The sequence below is a fragment of the Mytilus trossulus genome, chromosome 10, assembly GCF_036588685.1.
Source record: "Mytilus trossulus isolate FHL-02 chromosome 10, PNRI_Mtr1.1.1.hap1, whole genome shotgun sequence".
Taxonomy (NCBI): domain Eukaryota; kingdom Metazoa; phylum Mollusca; class Bivalvia; order Mytilida; family Mytilidae; genus Mytilus; species Mytilus trossulus.
Genome location: NC_086382.1, coordinates 7,013,195 through 7,033,720, shown reverse-complemented (window position 1 = coordinate 7,033,720; position 20,526 = coordinate 7,013,195). Strand labels below are relative to the sequence as shown.

Sequence of the window (20,526 nt, the reverse complement as noted above, 5' to 3'; positions counted from 1 at the left end):
ACATCATTTTAGATAGTTTAAATCAAGGGACATAATTCTTTGCATGATTTATATTTATTATTGATAATATTATGTACACACGAGAGGGAGGGATTTAGTTTTTTTTTCCATGTGAACAATATTTTTTTTTCCTATTTTTCGTCTGCTAATTATTTGCAAAATAGTAAAATATTATGTTGTAACGTCAAGAGCCAACCTAATAAACGAAAACCACTGAATAACTTGATTTTGACTTGGGACATACCTGAGGAACATGCACACTAAGGTTCATGTGGACCTTGTGAATATACCGTTAATTTATTATTGCAGTTGGAATGATACCTCTGCTGGTAGACTAATGGTTTATAATGGCACCACCTGCACGATAGACAAAATACTATACTGGCAGACAACAAGAATTTATTGTTATGAAATTTTAGAAATTGTTTTAAATTTAGGAGTGTGTCTCCCACGTGCATAGCGCCATCCCCTTGTTATAGATTCGCTTTACTGTTGTTTCTGTCATTTCTTTTGACCTGTGTAACGTTTGTATTTGGTATTCTATTTTCTAATATTTTGGGTATTAATGAAGTGACATTGATTGTTGAACTGCGTATCTTATTGAGTCATTTGTTACCATTTGAGGATTTATTACTACCACTGGATATTTAACTCTATTGTGGACTGTTAGTCGCAGAGGGTATCAAAAGGTCGGTATTCGGTACTTCTATACTGGCACGAAGACAACTGTAGTTCACAAATGTTCATATCTCGTAAATCAATAAAAATGAAATAATTATTAACCAAAACCGAGGAAAGCGCATGATCTCCAAAGAAAAGTAAGAGCGGATGCGCCGACAAGTCAGAGTCCATGTTATGCATGCATCATCCACCATGTTTAAACATATTCAGTCAAAATGTAACAATCAGGAATATCAAATAAGCGGTTTAACTACAGACCCGAAGACTATACTGGTATTTAAAGATACAAGACCGAGAAAACAGGTCGCCAGTGAGAATTGTATCGGTCAACAAAGTCGTGATATCGACCGTTATTCTTATCAAGTAGATTTCAGTCGTAATATCTATTAACACTGTGTAAAAATATTTTGAGTAAGAAGTGCACACTGCTATCTAATTCCGTATAGTGTGGACTTACACGGGCGTAAATTATAAACTGAAATATGTAAGCACCATATGATGGTACAGATGATATATTTCTGCTGAGGAAATGGATGTTGACTTTTGAAAAGTTGATTTGAAACATGTTAATCAAATATTCTAGATGGTCGATATTCTTGTTCAAGAATTTGCTGGGTTGCTGTCTCATGGGCCTAATATCCTTCATCTGATAGTATTCATATTTTGAATATTTTTGGTTTATTTGAAGGTTGCTCTCTAATTGAAACATACCAACACCTCAATCTGTTAATTTCTTTATGATATCTTTGTGGTCAAGTCGTTGGGTTACTGTCTTGTTGACGTATATATCACATCTTTCTGCATATATATTTATGTAGTCAATGGGTCGCTGTCATAATTATATATACTTAAAGTCTCTTTGTATTTATATCTTTTATATGCTGATCAAATTCTTAAGATGCTGTCTACTTTATATACTTCACCCGTCGTCTTGTATTCATATTGTTATTTTGTGAAGTCGTTCGGTTGTTGTCTGATTGCAATATACATACATTTCGTTTGTTATGCGTTTACTTTTCTACATTGGTAAGCGGTATAGGGGGAGGATTGAGATCTCACAAACATGTTTAACCCCGCCGCATTTTTGCGCCTGTCACAAGTCAGGAGCCTCTGGCCTTTGTTAGTCTTGTATTATTTTAATTTTAGCTTCTTGTGTACAATTTGGAAATTAGTATGGCGTTCATTATCACTGAACTGGTATATATTTGTTTAGGGGCCAGCAGAAGGACGCCTCCGGGTGCGGGAATTTCTCGCTACATTGAAGACCAATTGGTGACCTTCTGCTGTTGTTTTTTATTTGGTCGGGTTGTTGTCTCTTTGACACATTCCCCATTTCCATTCTCAATTTTATTTCGTTGTATTCACATATTTAAAATTTCGTTCAAATTTTTAGACTGCTGTCTCACTGACAAATACCCCAAATCCGCTTGTATACAGATCTATATTATTCTGATTATTTCATTAGGTAGCTGTCTCTTTGACGTATATCTTAACATATCCTTGTAATCGTTTTTCAGATATTTTGTTCGTGTCAATGTGAGGTTGGCTCATTAACGTATATCCGAAATCTATCTGAATTCTTTTTAAAAAAAATATGGGTTAAATTCTTTAGATTGCTGCCTCATTGCTCAATGCCCTATTGTATTCGAATCTGTAGAGTTAGGAATAGAAAACAGAAATCAAACAGCAGGAAACCGGCTAAGGTAACTAATGTGTCTTCAACTCACGAAGAAAACCCCTTACCAGTATACTCCATAAATTCCCTTCATTTCATATCTTTATTATATTGTTGTTAAAGTCGTTTATTTTCGTCGGTATCACTTTTTGTAGACTAAGGATATAAATTCGTAGATATTTGTTTTCGTGGTTTCAACAATCTCTTCTTAAAAAAGAAGATGTGGTATGATTGCCAATGAGACAACTATCCACAAAAGACCAAAAATGACACAGACGTTAACAACTATAGGTCACCGTACGGCCTTCAACTATGAGCAAAGCCCATTCCGCATTGTCAGCTATAAAAGGCCCCTGTAAGACAATATAAAACAATTCAAACGAGAAAACTAACGGCCTCATTTATGTAAAAAAAATGAACGACAAACAATTAAGTAACACAACTACTGAATTACAGGCTCCTGACTTGGGACAGGCACATACATAAATAATGTGGCAGGGTTAAACATGTTAGCGGGATCCCAACCCCCCCCCCTAACGTGGGACAGTGATATAACAGTACAACATAAGAACGAAGCCTTAATAAAATTGTAATTCGTTGAACATTTTAATTTGTGGTTCATAGAAAATTGATATCCAACAAATAATAATGAGCAAACAGTATACCTCACATCACCTTGTATTCGTATGTTTAATATTTTAGTTCAAGTCATTTGGTTGCTGTCTCATTGACGAATACCCCACATACTCGTGTATTCATATCTTTAATATTGTTGTTCAAGTTTTACAGAAAATATTCAATTGAATTTGGCAATTGTAGGTAAGACGTCCTACATTTTATTGCAGTAAAACATTTCAGGGTCATTTCAGGGTCATGAACACATATCGTGGATAATTCAAGACACCCTATGTTGTTGTTTTTTTTTGTTGTTTTTTTTTTTTGGGGGGGGGGGGGGGTTCTATAGAATATTTTGGAAGCTTGAAGTTACTAAAGCTTGCACACAGATAAAAAAAAGTAGTGGTGATCATTTGATTGATTAACTTTCAGTAATGATTATTTTCTTGTATGCAATGGAATGCAATGTGAATTTCTTTCTATAGTACTGTAGAGGATAACACTTTACTCATGTCAAGTATTTCTTTGTTTGAAACTTAGATAAATTTCTGCACAATTTCTTTGAAAAGGGCAAATTTAACAGGGAAAAATCAATGGTGGTATTACACCTATAGAGCTCGAGTATATGTTACTATTGAGGAATTTTGAGTTGACAATTGAATATAGATCCAAGTTATAAATCCGGCTGTTTCATTATCAATGAAAAGCTAGAACTATGAAGCTAAACTATACGTCTGTATTTTACAAAAACATACGTCAGTATAGTGGAACAGGTTTAGTTTCATCAAACATCAGCATAGTGAGAATTAATCCTTATGTGAAAATAGTGTAATACGAACAGCTAAATCATACGTTAACATTGGATCAACCAGTGGATTTCAACCATTCCAATCCATGATTTCGAAAAGAAAGTTAATTTGTAATGCGAATGGTGTCGACAAAAAAAAAACTATGTGGAAGAATTTTATTTAAGAGCATTCAAATCATACGTCAGTTTTGAATTGGAGATTAAAAACGTACTGGATTAAATAAAAACAAATAATAAAAGCATTTACATGTAGCAAATCTTAACATAATATCTACACTGAAATTTAGAACAAATTAAAAAGAGTTTAATATCAATCTTGTTAAAAGTACGTAAAACACAATAAATAACACATTGTCATAAAGGTACTGACATCAAACAAATGTGAGTATGGATGGCTGCGGTAATTGTTGGAACAATAAACGTTTACACAAGAAAATTCCAAAATGTTTACAATGTATACATGCCTTATATCGTCTAATATATAGATTCTTATATAAGAAGGGCTGGGCGTTAATGAATATGTTTAATTTTTAAGTAATATAATTTCAGGGATGAGATGATTCCAAATGAGATATTTAAATGATTGGGATGTAAGCCATTATTATAGGTCTTCCTACAGTAATCAATAATGATCGAAACCAAATATCACATATATATAAATGAGCTAATATGAGAAAATAAATGTCCTTATATTATTAGTAAGATGGTGTGTTAGTGACCAAACACGATATATAAGGTCAGTAAACTTCATATGGGGTGAGCGCGAAGCACTTACCGACTGTCTTCACATGTGATATTTTACCAGCGGCCTGTCAAGTCTTCAAAATTTAGTATTAGGGTCCTACTTCCATTTGTCTATACAGAAAAACAAATGCCAATAATAGCAACTTTTTAGCTTTAAATTTTTTTTATGAATTAATTTCAATCGTTCATTACATGTACTAATTACTTCGTCTGTTGAATCCTTTGATATGGTAACTACCCATGTATGGTTGCTACCCCTATATTTTTTAGAACACTCTATATCAAATATGCATAGTCACCACATTGAGTCCTTTAACCAATTATTTCTCTATAAATCTACAAGAGGTAAGATAATTAACAATATCAAGTATATTAAGTTTCACAAACACGAATCATCGCAAACCATTAAGTTACAGGCTCATTATATAAATGTTTCAAAACATTATCAAGTACAATGTACTTTATAGAAATTGCTTTTCTACATCATAGCAACGGCGCTGAACTCATTGTTGACAACAAATACATCTACTAGTATACAAACAGCAATTTTTAAAAGTAAAAAACCAAAACAATTTGGATCATTTTGATATACGTTAATGATACTGTTAAAACTAATGGAGCGATAAATACCTACACATGAGTATTCGACATGTTGGATAATTGTTGCCAACATCAAATATCCTAAAGGATAGCTGACAAAAGTAAAGAGACAAAAGCGCAACGAAGACTCTTCATGCCTTAGACTACCACGAAAATGATTTTTTTGTTGTGAATAAGATCAATTAAATGGGGTATGAGTGCCAAAAGAGAAAACTCTCCATCCAAGTAACAATGTGTAAAATTAATGTAATTATCAAAGGTCAAATTTCGACTTATGGATATGGACCCTTGTCTCACACCAAACAGCAAGCTATTAAAGGGTCCCAAAATTAGAAGTGTAAAACAATTGAAATAGCAAAACAAATGGTCTAATCTATATAAAAAAGGAGAAAAGAAAAACGCTTGTGAACTACATCAACAAACGACAGTTAGTGAAACAGATTCCAGTCAAGGAAACAACATGAGTAAAATTGATTTGTCCAATGGTATGAAATGCAATAATTGATAATTATTATCTTGAATTATACATGTCAAAAACAGGAAATTGTTTTACGATACGAATTATAGATTGCATTTCTGTAAATATTGACAATGCAATTTCCCATAGGAACTCCTTTTACGGCTAAAACTGTACCACTTTTACTAAGAAGTTTTGAATTTTTTTTTATACTAGAATTGAAAGTTCATATGCACTACAATGTTTTTCAAAGGTCAAACTATAGGGCTGTGCAGCATATTATCAATGTTTATATGCCGTGCACATTTCAGATTTAAACTAACACAATTTTTCTTAACTACCCCTACCTCGAATGAAGAGTTACCAAAGATTTAAATGTTAACAATATGCACATGCATATTTATTGGTAATATTTCCAAGTTATGTCTCATAAAGAGCATAACTGGGAACCAGTATGTAAACAAAATTAATTTTCTATGAATATTCTAGATCTCCCCAAAAAGAGGTGTGGCTTGAGAAACAGCTTTATTTACAAAGTGCAACCTTATATAATAACATAATGTAAACATACATGTAATTTATATTCATGTCATGTTTGCATTATGTTGAGGTACTCAGAACTATTGGAAAACACAAAAGAACCAAAATATATAAAACTGTGAAAACACCAAACAGGAAATAATCAAAAAACTCTGCTAACTCCTTGTTGCTGTACGGTGCAAATGGCTCACTACTCTCCAAACAGACTCTTCCATCTTTTGGTTTATCATTTTCAGAAATCTGACTTTGATAAAGATGATCAAGCTGATTTATTCTCCCGGATCTGCACTTTAACTGCAAGAATTTCCTCGCCAATGAATGCATCCATTTTGGTGCCTTCTCGTGTTCTGGTTGATGGAAAAGTCTTATGATAAATATCGTAAAGATAACCACAAGAGCGGCCATTCCTAATGTTACTGTTAGAAATACCACTGCAAAAAGTAAAAAGAAAACAAAAGTTTGTATTTTTCATAACAAAATATCACAGATTAATAATCATCCCTGTAAAAAAATTTGCATCTTTAGAAATGTTGGTGTAACACACTTCAGTCAAACTTCAACTGCCACATGTGGAGAAGGATCTGCTTACCCTTCCGGAGCACCCGAGGTTCGTGTTGCTTATTCTTTAGTTTTCTATATTGTGTCATGTGTAATATTGTTTGTCTGTTTGTCTTTTTAAGTTTTAGCCATGGCGTTGTCAGTATATTTTCGGTTTATGAGTTAGACTGTCCCACTGGTATCTTTCGTCCCTAATTTATTGATATACATGTATTGTATATAGAACTATTCTGTGTGAGGGTGTATGCTTGCTAACATATAACTACATGTATATAGTCAAGCAGACCTTCCATGTGTTCAACGTGATTAGCCACCTGTTGAAATTCCACAGGTGAGTTTCAAATAAGTCGACATATGGCCAATGAGTAAAGCACACACTTGTGCTGAGTTTAGAGTTGGATAGTAGAATTGTCAGTTTAGAACATGGATATCTCAAGGCCTGTTATTGAAATACTCAGGGTTTTTTAGGCCCGATTTTGTTATGCATATAGCACGTTTTAAATACCGTCGACTGTTAATAAATGATGATTGAGATACATACGGTATCATTAGTTATAAAGTATCAACTTGATGGTTGCTGATAAAGATTACACGCCGGTAATGTTATCCGTTAGAAAAAAAGTTCGTTAGAACATATGCAATAGGATCAGGCAGTCCGTGCCGTATTATGCAGTAAATAGTCGTCATGGTTTATTGAAGTTATTATTGCAGTAAAATTATATAGTCCAGTGCTCTATTCGTCAATTTTAAATCAACAAAACATATGTGCAAATAGTGTGTCCAATTAATCATAAAGGTAATCCAAGGAGAACAACCAAATTTAATCTGCAGTACGTTTCACGTTCAACAAAACCGGGAAGTATGCAGAGTCGATTGAGGTGTATAGACGGAAATTATTTAGTTTTATTTTGCTTATTTTATGGCATCATATCAAGCCTCGCTTCGTTTTTTTTTTTTTTTAAATTTGTGTTTATTCATTTCATTGTTTCATTTATGCTGAACTTTACTTTAGTTTTGGTTATAACATTCATATTTAATAATGAATGCATCATAGATACAAGGAATGCAATTTTATGTTTACGCCAGACGCGCGTTTCGTCTACAAAAGACTCACCAGTGACGCTCGATTTAAATTTAGTTTTGTATCACATAGGACATATAACAACCCAAAGAACTTTCTTGGTTACAGCGAGAAGTCGATTTCTAATATACCAATTTTGCAAAACATGTCAATAAATATGCACTTGTAAATGAACGTAGGTCTTAATTTATCATTTCATTTGATCTTTCCATCCTATGAAAAGTCTGAGAAAAACGTTATTCTGTTATATTCAGTCTTTTAGTGAATTGCAAGATTTTATCACCGCTATTCACTAGTCATAAAACGGTAAAAATAGAAACACTGGACGGCTATAAAAACAAACGCCAACACACACAAACACGGACTATGTGATAACATTTTCCATTTTCCTGACTTGGTACAGGACATTTTAAGAAAAGAATGGTTGATTGACGGCAATCTAAACCTCCCGCTTATATGGCAATGTTTCAAAAAAGCGCTATAAACAACACTACGTGACGGGAATAAAGTACAAATTGAGAGATCATTCAGGACAGAGAAATACATAAAATAAATAATATCATAGTCCATTTCAATATGTAAACCAAAGAATAACAACGAACACCCAAAATTATTTTACGACATAACTCAAATACAGCACAACATAAGTATGAACTGTGCGTCACACGAAATATCAACGTCACAAATAGTGTAAATAATATTGTAAATGCATAATACAAAAATGTAACTTTACCTAGGACAGATGTATGTTTTGATGTTGTAGGCATACTGTCTGAAAATAACGTCAATAAAACAGCCAAAGCAAGTAATACTGTCAGAATATATCCAATCTTGTCTCCAGATTCAAGCGGCAGAAAAAATGTGACGAATGTTAATATGGCAGTTAAAATGGTCGGGAAAATAACACTCATTAGGTAATGGCTATAATATCGTTTAAACTCCATTTCAAACAACAGTTCTGAAAACTTAAGTTTCCCATCAATTATAGTTTTATTTTTGGAGTAGGTTGATATTAGGTCCCATTCTCCATCTTCGTTGTATTTAGATGTATTTATTCCAGTTTCGAGGAACTCTAAGTTGACAGCGTCTGTAGGGAAACCCCAACTAGCTAATTCTATGGTGCAACTTTGACTGTCATATGGAAAGTACTTGACATTCATGTCACACGCCGTGGACAAAACAGCTGATGGTTCCCATAGTACTTCTCCATCATATTTTATTCGGACTGTTTGTTCGGCACCAAGACTTTTCTGTAATTCCACAATACTAAGATTGAAATAATAAGAAATTTTGTTAGATATTTGTTACCAAGAAAACAAGTGAAAACATGTATTTGTGACGTCTTCAAGTTGAATTTTACAAAAATATGATCCCATCGACACAAATAAACAAGACATTTAGATTCTTTCACATATGGGTTTATTCGTTTTCAGTATCTAATTTTTAGTTTAATTCTTAATTTTTATATTAAACGATTTATGCGCGTATACACGTAAACAATTCTGTAAAAGATAATTATCATTCTTTATTTTCCTGGTGTAAACAACTCATCAATGATGACATAAAACCAATACTTGTACCAAATATCCAAGTATAACCAATACTTGTACCAAATATCCAAGTTTAACCAATACTTGTACCAAATATCCAAGTATAACCAATACCTATACCAAATATCCAAGTATAACCAATACTTGGATATTTGGTATCAAGTATAACCAATACTTGTGCCAAATATCTAAGTATAACCAATACTTGTACCAAATATCCAAGTATAACCAATACTTGTACCAAATATCAAAGTATAACCAATACTTGTACCAAATATCCAAGTATAACCAATACTTGTACCAAATATCCAAGTATAACCAATACTTGTGCCAAATATCCAAGTTTAACCAATACTTGTACCAAATATCCAAATATATATAAACACTCTGAATATACACGCCAAAAAAGGCAATGATAAATACCAAAGACTTTGTAAAGTTGATAGTCGCATGACAACGTCAATGCTCTATATTTAATATGAAATAAACATATTCATAATGATACATATATATACACATATAATATATAAACATCAGTATCAAACAAAAAAACTCTTAAAATATAAAGCTGAATAAACTTTTAACCAGAAGTAAAATTTACCAAGAAAATTCGATTGCTCAGATTGACGTTGTCGTGCGGAATGATAACATGGGCAATAAAATACCGTAAAATAATTTAGAAAAAACCTTACCCCCTCTATGCTACATTAATCAAAACACCAAGGAGAAATTAATTGCACTCTAATGCACAGACCGATTAAACGAATGAAATTACAACTCTTGTGTTTTTTTACATTTAAATTTAATGAAGTAAAAATGTTTGAACACGTACGAATTCTGCACAATCAATTTAGGGTGCCATACTTGGTCCTCGGGTACATATATATAGTCAATATATCCAAAGGATGAATTTGTCCATGATAGTCGGCGGTCAATCCATTCCTAAAATTGCACATAACAGTTAAAGCAACAGTAAATCTTCGAGTATGACTTCAAATGTAAAGCTACACTAAATAAAAAATATATACATGCATAATAGTCCAGATGGTCTAATAACGGTACTAATAAATGATAAAAAGGTAAAAACAAGATAGACAGGGTGAAACTATACCTTAAGTATTAAAGTAGAAAATTTCAAAGCGATAACTACAAAGACAACGGCAAGATGGCAGGAAGATTGGACAGGGAAAAAGGGAGGGGGTTGAATCTCTTTCGGCTATTTTTGAAATAAACATTTTACATGTTTTACATTACAAGGAAACACAATTTTAAATATCTTGTTATGAGGACGAGTCTGAGATACAAGTATTATTAAAAATTAACAAAAAACATTTATTGTAGTGTTTGAATTGTTCAGTGAAGCTTTTAGAAATTGCCTTGAATTTTTATTGAGTGAATAGCTAAGCATTATTAATACGGGATGGTGATCAAAAGTGCCAAAACTTATGTTTACATTTGTCTGATAGTTGTTCAGAATGTATTGCTCTGAAGTGTAATTTAGATCAAACTTAAGCCTATGATTTGAGTATATAAGAAAGTTAGTAAGGAAAAACAATGTTGTTTTGATTCTTTCTGGGAGGTACATTAACTATTATTTAGGTGTACAAGTTGAGTTTGTGAAAGTGGATGAAAATCTGTGTAGTTTTACAGCTAAGATAAACTGTATAAAGCTTGAATATACAAACTTTAGCACTTCCAATACGATTCAAGTTCTGACCATCCTTTCTAACCCACAAGAAAGGGTTCTGACGTTAATTCAGAACACATTCTTTCATATTTTTATTGAAAAAAAAACATATAAATAAAAAGGTTGGAGGTATGTCCAAACACTGTAATTGGAGAGAGGGGCTAAAGAGTTCTAATATTTACTCTTTGTGCTATAGTGTAAAAATGTCTTTGCTCTATAAATGTTTAGATCCACAGAATAACTTGAACATAACAATACTTGTATACATACTCAGGCCACATGGCTGAACTGAAACATCATTATAAATATATTAACAATTGTGTATTTTGTATTAACGATCTGGTGTCAGATATTTATATTAATTTGATATGATTAATTTGAAAACTTATAATATCAATAATAATTTTGTTGGATTTATGGGGTCAATTCCAAATAGATGAAAAAGTGTGATAGAAATGTAATTCTATATTAGACAATATTGAAAAAAATAGTAGATAAAATTTAAAAAAGAATCGAAATCCTGTACACAAATATCAATGGAAAGTTATTAGATTTATCTTACCGTAATAATCGAGAAACAGATTTAAATATGCATTGGGTTACTATTTATTTTATGCCTATTACAATAGCTTGATATTCAGTTAATTTTTTTTGGTATTTATTTGACTAATTATTATTGGGTTTTATCATGTAATTTATTTTAATTCAAAGGAAAATTAATAGAAACATCCTTTTTTGTTAAAACATCAGAGGTTTTTTTCATATTTCTGGGGTATATAGTGTTATACAAAACTACTTGCAACACATTATGCACGTGATATACTATATTAGAAACTGTGACATTTTCTTACCCTTTTTCGCAAATAAAGAAATTTTGGTGTGTCTGAGGATTTTGTTAGCAGTAAACCAGTGAATGAAATTTTGTTTCTACTTAAAAAAATATATACTGTCCAAATGTAATTAAAAAATATATGCACGCAAACTATGGTGGGAATACAAAAAACTTAAGATAGATCAGACATTGCAGTTTTTAGAAGCAGTATTTAATTGATTTAATCAATTGTAAGGTGTCAATTGAATCATTTTGACTTGATAAATCTTACAAGTGTTACTTGATTTCTGTTATTTGTGTCTATTACTGAAGATTGCTTATTCATGCGTTTCATTATAAAAAATCATACAATTAAAGAAAAAAAAATTGAAATTGCATTGACAATTTGTTAGTTAAACGAATGTCCTTCGTCTGTGTCTGTCCTTAAACTTAACTCATAATTAAGATTTTGTGTGCTTTGAGAGTTTATTCACACAGGTAAAAGTATATTTTTATCTTTGATCCGCAATGAAGCGTAACGTCGTTGAATTCTTAACCAAAACACGTCGATTGTTAACACTTTTCATTACCAACTAGGTAACAAACAGATTAGTTAATACACTAAAAAAAGAAGTGGTTGGCATATGATTAGTTTATAACGGAAATGTGTGTATCAAAAACATATTTGTTTTTACAAAAATCAGCGACATAGTTCCTTAACCTTAAAAGGTATTGAGAATAAATGGATATACCAACCACGGCAAACCATCCTGATGTCCCAAATACTTGTTCCTTTATGTCCTTAAAAAGATAAAACAATTACAAGATAAATCAATTTGTAAAACAAACAAAAACATAAAGAGGTTATTAAAAATGTCAGATGATACTAGCAAACTTTTAAATGAAATTTATAAATGAATAGAATGAACAAAAGAGACTAAGACAATGGCTATTGTATTTAGTTAGTTCTGAATATACTTTCAAATATGCATTATAAGAATTTATTATTTAATTGAATGCACTGAACATTCTTCTTTATTTATTGTGGATAATAATACAATATAAAATGGTATTGTCTTGGTGTTGATAGTTGCTCGGTACAAGAGGGTAACATGAAACAAACGATTATTCTCTAAGCTTTGTATTAGAGTTTAATTTCACCATCGTACTAAACAATAGCAAATTGGCACTTTAACATGCTGTATAATAAATTAAACACATAGTTTCTGGGTACTTTGAGTTAAAGTTAAGTAACATTTTGATATTAACTTTTATATATGACTTTTTACAACTTTTTTGCCTAAGAAATAGTTATCAAAGGTACCAGGAATATAATTTAGTACGTCAGACGCGCGTTTCGTCTACATAATACTCATCAGTGACGCTTATATCAAAATATTTATAAAGCCAAACAAGTACGAAGTTGAAGAGCAGTGAGGATCCAAAATTCCAAAAACATACCAATGTAGAAATACATTTTTTGTTAAGGTAATAAATGATCAAATAATACCTGTCTGATTTGAATATAATATAAATCATACTTAAACTGTTGAAAAGAACTTTGTTATGTACAAAAAATGCATGACAATTATAATATTTATAGTGCTTGTTTAATACAATAAATACATTGTGCATGTATTGTCTTATCATCGATTTTCCATTAACAACTAAATCATTAAACAAATCGTACCTATTATAAAGCTAGTAAATTGCTTTGGATTTGAATGTGTTTACGTGTATTGATTATTGATTATTGTTTAAGTATATCCGTTTTGATAAGTTTGGTCACATCTAAACCTGATGAAACTTGGAATATACATTTGAAGCTGTTTTTTATTTCATTATAATATTAGAGAATTATAACTAAAATAATCAAACTGAAATATACGAATATAGTCATTGCGTATTATGTGGACTTACGAAGATTGTGTTACTAATAGTTTTCAAAGTGCAGGAGAAAAATAGGTGAAATTATCATAGTTGTTTAATATTCAGAATTAATTAACATTTAAAACTTGTTTGCCCTTTTAAACTTTACAGTATTTGTTTTTCAAACACAGTTTACTTCTGATTGATTATTGAATAATCAAATGTTCACCGAATTAAAGTGCTATTGTTGTTCACCTATAGAAAATGAATATATAACTGTTAAAAAATTGTAATGAATATGTTGCACCAAAACAGACATCCGTATAGGTCACATTTCAATTTCGTTAAAACGTGGATTTGTCTATTTTTGGTTCTTCAAAATAATAACCTATTGTTCTGGAATAGAATAATTGAATAAAGACATATAAGTCCAGAGTAGAATACAATATTCAAGATCTAATGAGTGAAAATTATATCTTAATTGGTTTTTAAATACCGGGTTTATTGCGTAAATTTAAAACAAAATATGAGGGCACTATTACATAAAAACTGTAATCGACTTGAAAAGTCGATTTTAAGTTTGGCTATATTTTTCGTCGTTTTTTTTGTTAATATCTACACTGAAAACAATTCTAACTACTGAAACGGTCGTTTTAAAGTGAAAAACTCTTATATGCAAGCATTTATTATTAGCTGAAATGTCAAGATCTTTTTTTCAGTTGTTCAGTTCATCGTCAGTTTGTATGCTACCGCCAGCGATTCTGTATTGTAGAGTACTGGTTCGTGTAATGAAGGAAAGAACGCCTCAATTGAATTCAGCAGCGTTAAATATGTTTTAATATGAATCAGTTTATCGTTGATCGTTGTCCAGTATCGTACCGCTCAACATAATAATAGAAAGATAGCTTACTTTTGATAAGCAGCCGGTCATAAAGAAATCAAATAGGATATTGATATGAAAAAGGAGAGGAATGGTTAAATTAACAAATTAATACATGAAAAATTACGCAAAAACAACATATCAACAGCCTATATGCATGTATATATATATTTATAGCTATGATTGGCAAGAAAACAAGTTTGAAACAATAGAGAAATGATATGTCAAGCAATTGTACAATTTTTTATGGCATCATGGCCACATCGATACATGTACACAGTGAGCATTTTTGTTGTTTTTTGTTTGTTTAATGTTTTGTATTTTAATGATACGTTTTGCAGATTTCCGAAAACTGAGAATATACTTACCAACGAATTGAGAGCCAATAATGTGTACTCTACCTGTACATTTACAGGGTAGTTAGGTAGGACCAGTTTATTGTAACCATTATCAGTCTGATTGAATAAGAACTTGTGAATTTCATTTGCGTCGTTCACAGTGTAAGATGTCGAATGTTTCAATAAATCTAAAAAAAATAAATCATTATTCATTATTTGAAATAGCCGGTAGCTGCACTATGAAAACGTGACCATAATCAGTCTGATTGTTTTTATTTTTCATTATTTTGAATTACAGAAAGCCATAATGTTTACACATATGAAAATGCATGAATTCAACTGATTTGTTTATTTAGAATATAATTCAATTGTTTGTATATCAGTTCTGTATCTTTTATGCAAAAAGAAAAGAAACGTTATTCAAAAAGTTTACAACTAATATATATCTATCTTTTTTTATGTCAAGCGCTAAATATACGTCGAAAATCGATTTTCAATACATTAAACAAAATACTAAAGATATACCACAAGCTGAAAAAAAAAAACATAATGATATTTTATAGAATAACATCAAATGAGTTTCCCGGCGCGTAAGGCATTTTCTTTGCAGCGGGATAAATCAAGTATTTAACGATATCAATAGATTTTCTTGACAACAATAAAAGCCGAAGGTATATAAAAAAACATACAAGCAATGATTGATTGGGACTTACTTGTTTAACTCTTCCACCATAGAAAGATTGCTTTAGCACATCTTTTCTAAAATTTCCGATTATAATTATCTTCGAATTTGATTTATATTTTGACTTAAAACTGTTTTTGATTCGAACACCTGTGATTAGTCTTATACACTAGTAAATTATATAGAACTGATATTTTTTTTGTCGGCCATGAGTTCTATGAACATATTATAGAGTTTAAGACACGTTGCTTGCTAAAAACATATCTTTTGTTTCATCATAATATATATTCAATATTTAAGAATGGATACCAATTCCTCAAGACAATGAACAATTGCATTGCAATTTATGATCAGTTATCTTCAGTATCAATACAATTATTCCATTATGATACGTACTCTAATTAATGATTATTCATTTATATAGAGAGTAAAGAATTTTAAACTGCTTTCTTTTTTTTTAATTTTCAAAGATCAAATACGTTTGATCATTGATACGCGGACTTTGTTTTGATTTAAACTTGTGCTAAATCAGGTGAGAGTTGGACACCATAAGCATGATAAGACCCTGTGTAATTCTCGTAAGTCAATAAACAGTTATGTAACCAGTGATAAAGGAGATTTTCCATGCAAGATTATAAATCATGCGTCTCATTATGTGTTTAAACAGCATAAGTGTGTTTAAGTTTCTTTGGTCTTTTTTCTTTACTATGTAATTGAAAGCAATATAACATACTGTTATTACCTTTTTAAAGTATATAATCTCGTCAAAGATACGTAAAATTTCGTCACCAGTAACACTCGAATCAAAATTTTAAAAACGTTTGTAATAGATTACATACAAAAACACGATAGTTTATATATTCGTATAATATATGATAGTTATCGTTCCCATCCTTTTTAAAGAAAGCAAACATTATTTACATATCTGTCATTTCTACAATGATTTGCTAATTACATTATAAAATTGCATAAACTTGACCTTTTATGTACTTCCCTCCAACATACCTATACAAATTAGAACAAACATAATTCCTCTTCTTACGGAGATTCCTGTAGATACCATTTTCCAATTAAGATGTTAAGCAAGCAGTAAGAAAAGTTATTTGTTTCTCAGTATATTCATATTTCGATTTATAATTTAGTAATTTATTTTATCGGAAGTCACTGTAATTTCTAACGCTGATCTCTGTTATCGGCATATTACCCATCTACATTTTTGTTTTAACGACGACGGATGTTAAAATAAGTCAACAGAAAGGTGTAATCCTAAAACGGGAATGCATGGCTTTTATATATGTTGACGGTACTACCTAATGGATTGAATTGCATAAAGGTGGAGCCAATAACCACGTGCACAAAAGATAAATCAACATTTCATGCATCTATCTTTATTTATAGACATATCACCTCACAAAGAAATAATCTTAAATTTCTATATCATGTTAAAAACTATTTTTAAAGTCTTTCAATTTAGATCACAACATTTCTTTTGCTTCAAGGAAGTGAAATGGATCCAACAAAGATAAAAGTTAATATTTTTTTTTCATTCTTTACAATCATATCAATTTGCAATGATATGGCAATAAGTATTTAACTTGATTTGTCTTTATTTAATTATAAATTTCCCTTGATTGAGATATACTATCTAATGTCAATCCATGTCCTGTTTGAAGTGTTGAAAGCATTCAAGCATGCTTTTTCGTTATTGATCACAAATAAATTTTTTAAATATTAAATGTCTATGTCCTGTTTCTGTTCACAGATAACAAAGCGTTTCTAGCAATAAAGGAGTAGGTCCAGTAAGCAACCTTTTTGGCCCCAAAATATGGCAGTTTTACATAATTGTTAAAATGTAAATTTTTAGCCAATTTATTGGAAAGTAGAGTACTTATGTTTAATAAATATGGACTGTTTTTTACAATACAATGCACATGTATCGGGTACTAACACCATTAACCCATGCTAAATTACTGAAATCTAGCAGTTGAGTTAAATTTTAGACGGATTCCGTCTTACATTGAAGTGGCCGCATATGTTTTCATTCGTGATATTAAAATGTAAGTTGTATTTGATGATAATACACATCATATAAAGGTTGAGAGTGATCACGGATGCGGCCACTTTCATTTTTAACAAAAAACATTTGAAAAGTGATAATTCATAGCATTTTAAAGCATACATGTATTTGATAGATTTTCCATATTCAAGCTTGAATTTTATCAACTTAAATGACTAAATGATGATCAGTTCAAGTCTTTCACATACACTTATTTAAACTACTGAAGTAGAAACTTTAGTGTTTAGAAAGTGTCCAACATCTTACCGGACCTCTTCTTTGATCTAACAAACTACCAGTTTATAAAAATTCTCTGAATCTGACATTATCAAGATGCTTGATTTCTTGATTGATAACATATTTGTTACGTTTGGAGGACGTATTTTTCAACAGACTGTCGGAATTCTAACGGGAACCAATTGTGTCCCTCGTCTTCTCAAATTGTTTCTTATTATTATGACGCTGACTTCACACAGGAAATTCTTAGGAAGAAAGATAAGAAGTTAGCAATATCCCTCCGATTAGATTGTGATCACGCAGTACGAGCTTATGAAGATTTAGAACAATGAGATAGTTTGTTTTTAGAGAAACACCTATCCACCCGAGTCCACGGCATGTGAGTACAAACAATAATAGGTCACCATACGGCCTTAGACAAAGCGAAACAATAGTTGTGTTTGTTTCTTGTTTTGTATAGAAATATTACTAAGAATGAAATGGAAATACATCTTTGGTAAGTGTTATCAACATTTAAGTCTTTTCCTTTTAGTGGAATATCCCTTTATGAAATCGAGATAACTGTGTATTACTGAAACAGACAGGTCTTCATATATTGTTTAGGACTTATTAATTATAAGGAAGTTTTCCGACGGTCGGTGGTACTCTCCGGGCAATTATTCTAGTTATTGATCATTCTGGAGTTTGTCAGTATTTTTGAGATTATATTATTCTTAATACAATATTGTTAGAAACCAATGGTTTTACGTCAACCTGAATACCACGAAATTTCTTGGTGTCATTATTGCAAGGTCAATGTCACCAAATAATGGTCAAATATGCAAACTTAGCTCGTTTGACATTCTTATGATGATAACCCTTAACCTCATCGTGCGTGGATTGTGAGACAATTCAAATGGAAATTTCCAGGTAATGTTCTTGCAAGGCTGATATTACTTTTTATGGTGAGAACCTTTTAAGGGAGATATAAATGGAAGTTGTTTTCACTTATATCCATGCATACATTCGATACTTTCTACAAATGTGAAAACTTCTTGTTAACTATCATTTTATTTATCGATCGGCAGGTCAATAACGTTATGAATTTATGAAGGTTTTAACAATAAGTGTCAAATAATATAAAAATGTAAGGTACTCTAACAAGGTTTCTACCTTTATTAATTAGTGCCAAATTATATAAAAGTTGCAAGTCACTCTTGATAATTTATTCAATTCTGTACATGTAACTTATCAAATGCAACATTTACAAAAAGTGTGTAAACCTGTAACAGAGAAAGATTTAAGTTACCGGTATCCGTTTGATCAGGTACATGTATGTAAGAATGTCACAATAAACACAAGCCATCGTTTAAGTGGGAGGGATCATTTAACCATACCAATGCACACTTGTCCGATAGTCAATTGTTATATTATTTAACTGCAAACATTTCAGTATCCGCCAAAATGTTTAATTTGGAATTAAGAATGCGCCAAAAATTAAAAACCGACAATTTTTTGTTCGTGTTGTTTATTCTTTAGTTTCCTATGTTGTGTCATGTGTACTATTGTTTGTCCTTTTCATTTTTAGCCATGATGTTGTCAGTGTTTTCGATTGATGAGTTTGACTGTCCCTCTGGTATCTTTCGTCCCTCTTTTATACTTTATTTCGGCTAAAAAGTTATCAAAGGTTTATAATTTAATGCATCAGAGGCGCGTTTCGTCTACATAAGCCTCATCAGTGACGCTCAGATCAACATAATTAGAAAGCTAAATAAGTACAACGCTGAAGAGCATTGATGTCCCAAAATTCCGAAAAGTTGCGGGATAAAAAAATCCTTAGTATTTCGAATAATTCATAATTTTGTAAACAGTAAGTTTATACAAATGACCATATAATTGATATTCATGTCAACACCGAAGTGCTGACTACTTGGCTGTTCAAACAATTTGGGACGAAACGTCCACCAACACAGGCATCGACCCAATGGTGTAAATAGTTATCAAAGGTACCAGATTTATAATTTTATACGCCAGACGAGCGTTTCGTAAACATAAGACTCAACATTTTATACCCGCACTTCGGTAACAGCGACACACAATGTGGACTTTCCTTAATCGTTGTTGTCTTTTAAAAATAGAATTGATAAAATTGAAAATGGAAATGGGGAATGTGTTAAAGAGACAACAACCCGACCACAGACAAAAACAACAGCAGAAGGTCACCAACCGGTCTTCAATGTAGCGAGAAATTCCCGCACCCGGAGGCGTCCTTCAGCTGGCCCCTAAACAAATATATACTAGTTCAGTGATAATGAAAGCCATACTAATTTCCAAATTGTACAAAAGAAACTAAAATTAAAATAATACAAGACTAACAAAGGCCAGAGGCTCCTGAATTGGGATAGGCCCAAAAATGCGGCGGGGTTAAACATGTTTATGAGATCTCAACCCTCCCCCTATACCTCTAGCCAATGCAGAAAAGTAAACGCATAACAATACGCACATTAAAATTCAGTTCAAGAGAAGTCCGAGTCTGATGTCAGAAGATGTAACCAAAGAAAATAAACAAAATGACAATAATACATAAATAACAACAGACTACTAGCAGTTAACTGACATGCCAGCTCCAGACTTCAATTAAACTGATTGGAAGATTATAATTTCATCATATGAATACC

At 31.5% G+C, this 20,526-nt stretch overlaps 1 protein-coding gene across 2 annotated transcripts; it reads right to left on the bottom strand.

The window, feature by feature from the left end:
- Positions 1–4,027: 4,027 nt before the first annotated feature.
- LOC134686791 (acetylcholine receptor subunit alpha-type unc-38-like) lies at positions 4,028–16,817 on the bottom strand. 2 transcript variants are annotated; one of them, XM_063546561.1, is made up of 6 exons: positions 16,582–16,817; positions 14,925–15,082; positions 12,564–12,608; positions 10,142–10,251; positions 8,493–9,025; positions 4,028–6,551 (listed from the first exon to the last, which is right to left on the bottom strand). In XM_063546561.1, the coding sequence occupies exons 1-6, from the start codon at positions 16,637–16,639 to the stop codon at positions 6,181–6,183; spliced, it is 1,275 nt and encodes a 424-aa protein (XP_063402631.1). In that variant the 5' UTR covers positions 16,640–16,817; the 3' UTR covers positions 4,028–6,180. The 2 variants fall into 2 exon arrangements, with proteins under 2 accessions (XP_063402631.1, XP_063402632.1); XM_063546562.1 differs by having other exon boundaries at positions 14,958–15,082.
- Positions 16,818–20,526: the final 3,709 nt, after the last annotated feature.